At 42.3% G+C, this 10,818-nt stretch overlaps 1 protein-coding gene across 8 annotated transcripts in view; it reads left to right on the plus strand.

Moving 5' to 3' along the window:
• Nucleotides 1–10,818, plus strand: part of KIZ (kizuna centrosomal protein) — a 110,840-nt gene that overhangs the window by 30,375 nt on the left and 69,647 nt on the right. For 7 of the 8 annotated variants that reach the window (XM_025201971.1, XM_025201980.1, XM_025201979.1 and 4 more), the window contains one exon: nt 5,340–5,967. In XM_025201971.1, coding sequence (XP_025057756.1) covers nt 5,340–5,967 — 628 coding nt within the window. Of the gene's footprint in view, nt 1–1,708; nt 1,782–5,339; nt 5,968–10,818 lie in introns of those variants that run through there. The other variant, XM_025202011.1, reaches the window with a different exon arrangement.

Genomic DNA, 10,818 nt, shown 5'->3' on the forward strand with positions numbered 1-10,818 from the left:
TTGTTGTCACTAAAGATCAAGATGAAGAGTAGTGATTAACACTAGTGTTTCAGAGATGCACAATATCCTTGTGCTGGCAGTACCCAGCCCTTAGGGTGCTCAGTGCTAACAATGTTTAGCAATGCTCTGAATAACATCGCTTTCACTGCTGCACATATTTTTGTGAGTCTTTGTACCACTGTGCTTTTGGTCTTTAAACCATTCTGTAGGTCTCTGTTTCAAGGATTCCATCTCTATGACAGTTGGTTCTATTATAATCCCTTTCTTTTCCATGGAAAGTGAGAACTTTGATTTGAGCACCTTTTCTTCTAAGTGTAGTGCCATGGCAGCTCTGTATTCAAAGTTTTATCATTCTTAATTGGTATCCTTTCTAAGCCAAGAGGGTTCCTTTGGAAGAGTACTGGGCATCTTTGGGTTTGCAAATACTTTGTGACATTAAGTCTCTTCTCAAGACATTGCTCTGTATCATAGAAGCTTCCTGTCTTTAGATGCTTTGGGAGCCATGTTCATTGGGTTTGTACATTGTAGACAGGGCAATTTCTAAAACCTTTTGAGCAGCGAAGCTTCTTAGTTTATAGAAAATAGAACACCTTTAGTGACAGTACTGCCTCACATATGCTTCCTTCCATGACTTAATCACATTGATGTACAACTGCCATTTTGTTTTTATGTCCTTTTGTGAGGGGTCAATGTCTAGGGATAACAGAGATTATAGACATCAGCAGAGGTTCCCTAACAGGCAGAGCAGAGAAACTCCAGGTTCTGCAATTCTATTCTAGCTAGCTGGAGTGATGAGTTGGGATGTGTCGATGAAACATACTGAGCACCATGGGACTCTGAGATACTGGGCATTCAGGAAGCATAATAGATCTCAGTGCTGACCAGGAAATCTCATGGCCATCTTCCCAGTAGTGATTTGCTGGGAATTAAAGCCAATTTGTAGAGCTAAAGATTGGCTGCAGTTGTATCTGAGGGGATTTAACTGCCATACTGGTTACTTAGTACCAGAGCTGAGACCATGTATCCTCATTGTATAACAGTTGAGCTCTGATGAATTAGGAAAGTGGAAAATGTATCCTTGTTAAAGGAAAAGTGCTTTAAGGGCACTAATTTGTATATTTGTCTCTTGGGAAAGAAGGGGAAGAACTCAGTTAAAATATAAATCTGTATCAACTGAATGATAGAATGGATAAGTGCATTTGCTCTTTGCCTTTGAAGAGGTTTGGCTTCAAATCCACCTTACCTACCGGGTAGAGCTGTGGGAAATTCTATAGCTGATTTAGTAACATTGGAGTGATCTTATGGTAGTGATGGTCCAGGAAATAGGACTTCTTCAGGTCGCCTGAAGAAAAATTCACTAACTGTCTAAGTCTATCCCAAGCATGTGGTTGATCCAGTAAAAGATAGTCATAAAAATTCTTGCCGCTTGTATAATTGATTTTATAACTTTTCTTCAGTATTCTAGCCAGATCCCTTTTCCTAATTTTTTACCCTTTTTCTCTTTCATTTTAGATTGCTGGCTGGTGAAAAAATTATATTTGGACCAAGCTTTATGTTTTAAATTCTAAGTCCTGTAGTGCAAAACCAGGCAAAGAGTGTTTCTTACATTTATAAAGGGGTTTGCTAGGAACTATTTTTTGCAGAGCTGCATGTTATATCTTATTAAATTCTTTTTGTTTTGGAACATAAAATCCAGGAGATACTAAATCCATAAAACATATCCTGGATACATTTGAAAGCAAAAAATCTGAGACCCAAAGGATAAGTAGGAAACCAAAAAAGTAAGTGATGGAATACATTGTAAACTTAATCTTAGTAAGGTACCCTGGCTTTCTGGAAATAACTCAGTTTATGAAGTTAATGGATTTTATTTTGTTTGTGCTAAAAACTGGGTTTCACTGGGAAGTTTTTGTCACATATACTAGATGAAGTAAATTGAAGAATCTTTCACATAGAGGTGGTAGCTGGACCCCCAAAAGAACACTCAGATGGTAAGGGTAGAGGAGGAGGAGGTGGTAGCAGTGCCACTCTGAGATGTTGTTCTGCTTGAAGTTGTTAAGGTTTTACTAGGACCCTAACTTTATTGTGACATCAGCCCACTAATTTTGGTTCATTGTGTGTATACTGACTCTGTCTTCCTTTTACTGCAGTAGTCACTCTAAATACATCTTTCAGTATATTTATTAAGTAAATGAAGAGAACCAAAAGAGAAATGTTAAGGTACTTGAAACTAGAAATTAAGTAGTTATTTATTTTAGAAAAGTTTTGTTTAAGTCTTTCAGAGAGAAAATGCAAGTAAAAAGTCTCTTTCTTGTACCAGTAAAATTTTTCAGGGTGAGGAGGGGTTGATCCACTGGTAGATCTTTTGTTTTAGCTCAACTGTTGCTCCTGCTTGCTTAAACAAATATAGCAAACACACAGGAGGAAGTAAAGAAAGGGCATCAAGGAAAGAAGATGACTCTTGCATCTCTAATGCTTGCTTTGTTAATGTATTGTTAGCAGTGCATGATGTATAGTCAGCTCAGTATGGAACAAGTGTGCTTTAACTTCTCCAAGCAAGCTCACTCCCTCAGTTTAGCTTGTCTAAGTAGGGCTCTGTACACTGTTCAGCCTTTGGTACTTATCACAGTGATGATACAGAATTCAGCTGATTTTAAGAACTGACCATACAGTGCTAAATGAGAGGTAGGAAAGGATGAGAATAGAAAAAGAATGTGTCAAGCAAAAGAGGTGGTAATAGTTGTCTTAAAACTTATATCCAAGGAGGTGTTCGGGATTGATAAGTGGGCAGTAGTAAGGCTGTCTAATTCTTTTTTCATTCTAGTCTAAACATTTTTTTTTTTTTCAAAATCAGAAAAGGTTGTCCTCGTGTGGGAATGGTAAATCTCTGACTGTTGTGGCAGCGACCATGATCATACTAATTAGTACTCTTTGAGACCCACAAGTTCATCACTACCCGTCTTAATCTTTCCTTGTACCTCATGCTCTCCCTTTTGAAAGTAATGTTCAAAAGATCAGGCAACCTTATTCTTTTAAATTTAACCTATGAAAACAGTTCTCAGTGATTCCTAAATATGAACTGTTTTCTATTTGAATGTCTTGGTTTGTTGCTAAAACACATGTATAGCTTTATTGGAATTCCTAGTTAAGCCATTTTATAAAACTTATTGTTATTTTTACAGTTTATTGTTTGCCTTCCTTTTACCTATTTTCACTTCGCTTCAGACCAGGGAAAAGAACTGGAAGCCTTGGCATGCAACAGTTCCATCCTGGTAATACAGGAATGTTCATATTGAATTAAACCAGGGGTGGGCAGTTATTTGGGCTTGGGGGCACATAGGGAGTTTTGATAAGTTGTGGTGGGCCAGGTCAACACTTCGCCCCCCGCCCCCCCATTCCCCCACAACAACTCACCAAGACTCCCTATGTGGGATGGGGCTGCAGTTGGGTGGGGAGTGGGATGGGCAGGTGAGTATGGGATCATAGGGTGGGGTCATGGAGTAGTGACAGTGTGGGGCTGGGGCCCAGGGAAGGGCTGTAGTCTGCTTCCTGCACATCCCTGCCCTGTGGGCAGAGTGCGAGGGGCTGTTTGTTTGTGGGGGTGGGGGGGTGGTGCGGGGAAGGGCTGCCTGGACATAGGTCCTGGCCAGGGTGAGGGGAGGAAGGAGGCAGGGGGCACATGTAGCAGAGCTTGCATAGGTGGTGTGGTCTGTGGCTGCCCCCATGGTGCTCCCCATGGGGCTGAGCCCTGCCCAGTGCAGGAGCACAGTGCTGGCTGCCCTTGGTGGGACACAGCCCCATGTGGAGCACTGCTGGGGCAGCTGTGGACTGGATCTAGTCAATTGGTGGGAGCCTCCTGCGGGCCACATCCAATCAGTTGGTGGGCCGGATCTGGCCTGTGGGCCATATTTTGCCCACCCCTGGATTAGACCAAAGGTCCCTCTAGTTTAGTGTGGTACTGATCACAGTGGCAAATAGATGTTTTAGAAAATTGTGTAAAATCACCATATGGGTCAGTTAGGTCAGGTTTGCTTGAGAGAAGATGCTTTTTATCTCCACTAAATTGTGCTTCGCTTATACCCCTAAAGCATGCTGGTTTTGTGAATTGCAGAAACCAACCAGTGTATTAAAATTGTTATGAGAGCTACATGTCTACAAATATCAGCTTACTCCTTTGTGAAAAGTTCACTTGCACAACACAAAACACTGCTCTGGTCTTATTGTCTGGAGAGTATAATGCCCATCACTTTCCCTTAACCACAACATCAAAAATGGTTCCTTTAGAACAAGATTGAAATGAATTGGCGCGAGAATATTAAGTATCTTGTATCATAGAATCGTAGAAGGGCTTGAAGGGACCTGTAGATATCATCTAGTTCAATCCCTATGGATTAAATATTTTTGGTATCTAGGCTAGCAGTCTAGCAACATTCAGAAATGCACTTTTTCAAATGACGTTTTGCATTAGGAGCCTCCAGCATTGCAGATTTTCTGCATATAAAGTGGTTAAACTAGTCCACTTCATACAAGCTTTGTTTAAAGCGTTGTTTCAACAGAAGCTTTATTGCCATTCAGTAAAAAATACTGTTCATGAAGGGAAATGTAATGAAGATGCTTGTTAGCAGTTAAAGTTTTGTTGTGAACAGTAGGTAATGCCACCTGATGATAACAGTAGCATTGTCCATAGAGTTATAGAGAAATAGGGCTGGAAGGGACATCAAGAGGTCCTGTTCAAACCATCCTATACAAACCATAGATGCTAGAAAGGATGGTGGCCAAAATTTACAGCGACTCTTTGTTAGAAGGATCTGAGTCCCATCATGCATAGAAATATTATTAAGAGGATGAACTGAGGAAATAGAAAGGCCATGTATTAAAGCAGCAGATGCTGGTAAGACCTCCATTAACTTTTCCTGTGTAGAAATCAGAAGAATAAAAAGGTTTTATCACTGAATCTTTTAAATTTTAAGATTTTATATTTATTTGCCAATATTTTTCTCTTGGTATAGTTAGTTTTGGCTTGGATATTGCAAGGTATTGATTATCTCCTGTGAGATGCTGGCAGATTTCATCTCCTACTGGGCTCCTCTGGAAGTGGAGAGTACTGAATATCAAGTAGGAAGCACTCGGCATCTGGCAGGAATTGGGCCATTTACTCTGTTATGAATTTTATAAAATAAATGAACAAAGAAAATGTGTTTTGTGTGCAGTAACATAACATAGTCAAATTTATTTAAATTATATAATGTTTGCTCTTCAAAAACTGACTTGTGATCTTTTAGAAACTCAACTTACAACATGAAATTCATTCTTAAACCATCTCAACCTCTATTTTTCAGAAGCTGCTGGTTGCAAGACAGGCAGGAATTAATACCGGGACAGCCATGTCAAGAGGATTGTATCATCCAGCAACAATCTTTATGGGCCGCCAAATGTCAGCCATCTCAAGCATTGAAGATTTCAGTACACAGCAGAAATCTTCCCAGCCCACAAAGAGCTTTTCAATTTCTGACCCACATTCATGCAGACAGGCAGTACAGAGCAGTAATATGACAGACAGCTGTGTAGTACAAACTAATAGTGATATACAGTGCTTAAATAAGTCTGACAAAATAGATGGGAAGACATATCTCCCGATAGGTGAGAAAATGCCAGTCACATCCAGTATATCATCTGAGAATGGAGGAACTCACTTCCTAGAGACAGAAAGCAATACAAATAATGGCAATAGTAATTTAGTAGAAAGCAAAAAATCTGCTCAACTCAACTCCCTGTTACATGAAAGATTAAGTCCAGAGAACAGAACTGCTGATTTTAAGAGTGACAGTTGTAGCAGATCAGTAGAGGAAGTATTGGCAGCTGAGCACTTCGTAGCAAAGGAGGAAAGATCTAAACAGCAAAGCCCATTGGTATCTCCTCCCAAACATATTGTTTCTGAAAATGAACATCCAAGAGAAGGTTTTCCAGGTATGATGTTGTTTATGTATGCTGGCCTTGCTATGTGTTGTTTTCTTTCATTCACCCAGGTGTTTAAAGTGCACCCATTATCAGAGGATCTGAGTAATTCCCCAAATGCAAAGGAACCCTAAATTTTTTCAGCAGCAAAAGGGGGAAAGTTATGGAATGGCTTTGCAGCAGGTGCCTGCAGCTGTCTTATGCTATGGAGAAAGCAGTAAAGTTTAGTGGACAGGGTGCTGGACTAGTAGTTCAGGAGACATGGATTATTTTCCTAGCCCTGCTACTGACTAGCAGTGTGTCCTTAGCAAGGCATTTCCCCCCCCCATACTTTTTGTTATGCTTTGCACTCGATGGCTAGAAATGGACATCACCAAAAGAAATGGATCAGCTTTACTGGGATATACCTTAGCACAGTTGGTCTGCTTTATTGGGTGAAATGCCTGTTGCCCATTGTCCTATGCATTGATCTTGCAGGACAATGGGCAGCATGTTCCCTACTTCCAGAGATGGGCCCTCAGCAATCTTCAGGATTCCCAGAGATTGTTAGGGGTATGTCTCTGAAAGCAGGGAAAGCCGGGGCACTCTGATGTGGTCCTGGGCCTAGGGCTGCCAATCACTGTTATAAATATTTTATGGCACTGCAGATGTGACAAAAGATGACAGCTGCTTCCATCCTACATGTGTCTTGTCTATTTATATTGTAAGTTGTGTGATGCAGGGACTTCCTTTTGCAATCTGTTTGTACAGTGTTTAGCACAACGAGGCTTGGATTTTGGTTGACACTTCTGTAATACAAACAAGAATTGTAATGTTGAACCCTCTCCTAGTGTGTCTCAGCATTGCAACTCAGAGATGGGTAGATGCTGACACTGAGCTAGTGAAGCCTTAATTCTCCATGTGGAGATCATGGAGAGGTACCTGGTGGCTGTGGCAGCAGAATAACTCTTCATCAGTTTCATCTCAGCTGCTTAACAGTGGAAAGGGCTTATTCCCACGTACTTTCTTGGATCCCCTGCATAAAGCCTTTTTTTCCTTGGACTTGGTGTTGGGTTTGGAGCAGTGGCTATCCCTTGTTCTTTTGTGCACTGATGCATAGTTCTGCCTATGAGTGATTGGGCTAAACTGTCCCTGGTAGCCATGAAACTAGCTGGAGTTAAATGCTAATCAGATGACCTAGTTCACTGGATTACAAACCACACAATTGTTCATCGGGAATTTAGTGATGAGCTTCATACTTGAGAAATGATCTAATCCAGGGCTGTCCAGCTTGTAAGTGGCTGGGGACTGCATGCCCTGCAGGCTGCAGGTATGGGGGTCATGGCCCCCTGAGCCACATAGATGCCCCTGCTTCCTCCCCCCACCCCTCCCTGCAGTAGGTGCCTACACCTCCCCCTGCTGCTTTGGCCTCCCTCCACTGCAGCACAAGCCCATGCAGCACCCCCCCCCCCCCCCCCCCCCCCCCCCCCCCCCCCCCCCCCCCCCCCCCCCCCCCCCTCCAGTGCTGCAACAACCCTGCATGGATTGTTGGACACATCCCCTTCTTTCCTCCTCCATCGCTGCCCTGTGCACCACAAAGCCTTGACCTTACCCAGAGTGCCCTGTGCCATGTTGCGCCATCACCTGGGGTGGGTGCAGAATATGAAAGCCAGAGGAGGGATGGAGGAGCCCAACCATCCTGGCTGCTGATGCAGCCACAGTGATAAGGAAATAATGGCCAGGTGGGAGCCCAGGGGCCAAAACTTAACCCTCTGTGGCCCACAGGCTTTCAGTTGGACACCTCTGGTCTAATCGAACTAGTAATCCCTCTGCTAACAGTCCTGAATTCAAAATTTCTAAGGTTTTCCTTGAGAGTATTTGGGGGGCGGGGGGGAATCAAGTTTGCTGATGCATAGCTTTCTTTGCATTGGTGGAAAGGTCTTTCTTCCCTCCAGGTCCAAGGTCCTGGAAAAGATTTGGTGGAATAAATTAGAGGTGAAATAGATAGTCTTGGTACAGGCACATCATCTGCCATATTCAGATCTAGTAGTTCTGTCCTCAGAGCTGACACTCTTGTTTTCTTCAGTTCTAGTTATCTTTTCTTGGGCAAAGAAGCAAAGGTTAGAATTCAGGCCTCTTGACAGATTTGAAACCAGGAGCGAAAAGAGGAACAGGCCTCTGAGATTTAGCCTCACTAGCCTTGTGGATGTTTTAATCATCGGTTGCCATTTCTTTCCTTGAATGTGGCCTTCCTAGTGGCCATAATTTTAGCTGCTAGGAAACTTTGCGAATCTAAGAGTGTCACAGACTGAGGCTGTATATTGTGTCTCCCATTTAGAATTTGTTGAGACCATATGTTTGTTTTGGCTCCTGTTGTCCAGGTCAGGGCATTTGTCTTCCCAGGGCAGTGCATGGGAAACTCAGTCCTTTGGCTCAGATCCTTAGGCATTTTATTCGTTCCAGGGTCCTGAGTAGACAAAAAGAGTTGGAGTGGGGTAGAGGACATAGGTTCTTTCTGGAGCCTGATTTATGCTGCAGTCCATTTCAGTATCCTCTGAACAATCAGCAGTAAACTCTCTAAAGCATTAGTTTGAAGCCTGGCAGACTTCTTTGTAGGGAACTTGCAGGGTGTACAAAAGTGGGAGCAAACTTTGTCCTTTATCACCAGACTCTCAGGTAGCAGAGGTCTGCTTCCCCATTGAACTGGACTTCTTTCCTTTTTAAAATCTCTCTCCAGCCTTGACACACCTTGCAGGTCCATAGTAATTCTTGAACTCATTCTTAATTGATGTGGGTCTTTACAAAGACTTTCTGTTTCCTCTCATAAGATTAAGATGATCTTACTGTCATGTCCATGTCCACAATTAAAGGTAGTATCAAAGTTTCATCTTAAGCAGTGTAATAATATTTTACTTTGGAAGGTATGCTTGACCTCTGCCTGTGGCTAAATTTTGTTTCCCTCAGAAAGTTTATGGAAAATAGTTCATCTAGTTTTGAGATAAGGAGAACAAAAGGTCAGTAGAGTTGTTGATGTTGACTTATTGTTTCAAATGGTCTGAAAAATATTTTAATACCTTAGGAGTTTGGCATAGCAGTCTGAATTTGCAGAGGAAGAATGCTGAGGGCAGAGAGGTGCCTTTTGCCATGCTGGTGAATATCCATCCAGAATTGACTACAGGTTCATCTCTAAACACAGTGTTCATACTACCTGTCAATTGTTTGTGAGACCTGTTCTTTACCAGTATATTTATACTGTTGTGAAAAATCATATCCCAGTATAGTTCAATTGTACATAAACAGTTGTGAGCTGTATTGCTAGAAGGTCCCATTATATCAGTACTAACTAATAGTCTGTTAGTAATGACAAGGTGCAGGCTGGGATGGAGTGCTGCCACCCACCACCCCACACTGCCACTGTCTTCCGGGAGCGGGGAGTGGAGCTTGCCCCTCTGTCCCCCTCGGCCAGCACCCCATGCCGCCGCCTGCAGGGAGCAGGGCCACCCTGTCCCCGCCGTTATGGTGGTGTGCTGCTGCCACTGCCTCCTGTCCGGAACGCTCTTTCAGTACTCTGGTTGATAGTTTCAGACAACCAATCAGAGTGTGAATAAAGCATTACAGACAGACAGACAGACTAAGGCTTTTATAATATTAGAATAACTGCACAGTATGTATAATAGAAATTGTTCCAGTGTGGTTGAAGAAGTACAGCTTTACAGCAAAGTCTACGTAATAACATTGGGGAACTGCCATTTGTGCATATGAAGTTGAATTCACTATAGGCCTACTCATTTCCTGAATATTCCTTACCCAGCTGAGAAACTTGCTTTGTATACATATGATACACATTGTTTTTGCCTATCAAAATATCCTTTTGCTCAGTGGAAAATGATTTCCAGCTCTCTTCTCCTGTCCAGTGTACTACTTGCTGGCTAAGAATGTCTGTTCCCTTCTAAAAGCTTGATGCACTTACTATTGTCTTTAATGGAGTTATTCTTTGAGCTCAAGTAGTAGAGATCAATAACTCAAGAACAGTTTGTTCAGTTTTCTTAAGACCTTCCAGAGATATTCTCCTCTGCCTTTCCAGTAAATATGACAATTCTTAAGTCATACCAGTTTTCCAAGCTGTATAACAATTGTTAAATGGAGTTTTGTATAATCAAAACTGATGGCAATTTTACCAATGGAGGGAGAACCCTCCCATTCCACCTCCCGGCATCCCCCCCTCCCAAAGTAATGCAATGATCATACAATTTTTGTGGCAGAACCTGGCCGCATCATCAGCTATTCCTGTTGGCAGCTTATTCTCTTCTTTGGCATCCTGTTGCATATTTTCTTGTGGCTTTCTGTACCTGCCTCCTTCAGGATTTTATTTCTCATTTTCTTTCCTTCGTCTTTGACACATTTACTACTTGTTGATTGCAGGGAAAGACTGACATGTTTTTTGAATTGGAAAAACAGAACACCAACTTGGCTTGCATTAGCCTTAGGGCTCTGTGATGCAGCTTTGGCAGAGTGCCCATTCTCTTCTCTCTGCTTCCGTAAGAAATGTTGAGGTAGGCAACATGATTAGAAAGCAGTTAATTTAATTTTTGAACATAATACTTGTACCTTAAGGGAAACATACATTTTGATTCAAAATTAACATAAGCCTTTTGTCAAACGCTGCCATAACCACCTCAAATGGCCAGAGGAGGGCTGGGGGAAGAGGAGGGGGACGCCTTTTGTCTTTCTCTTGCCAAACCCACATTACAAAGTAAAAAGGTTAATGTAATCCAGGTCTGAATTTTGTAGATAGTTTCATAGTAACTAGGGTCAGGAGGGACCCGAACAGATCATGTAGCCTGACCCCCTGCCACAGGCAGGACTGAATGCCGGGTTTACAAG

Source organism: Alligator sinensis, unplaced genomic scaffold (assembly GCF_000455745.1).
Source record: "Alligator sinensis unplaced genomic scaffold, ASM45574v1 scaffold140_1, whole genome shotgun sequence".
In the NCBI taxonomy this organism is placed as follows: domain Eukaryota; kingdom Metazoa; phylum Chordata; order Crocodylia; family Alligatoridae; genus Alligator; species Alligator sinensis.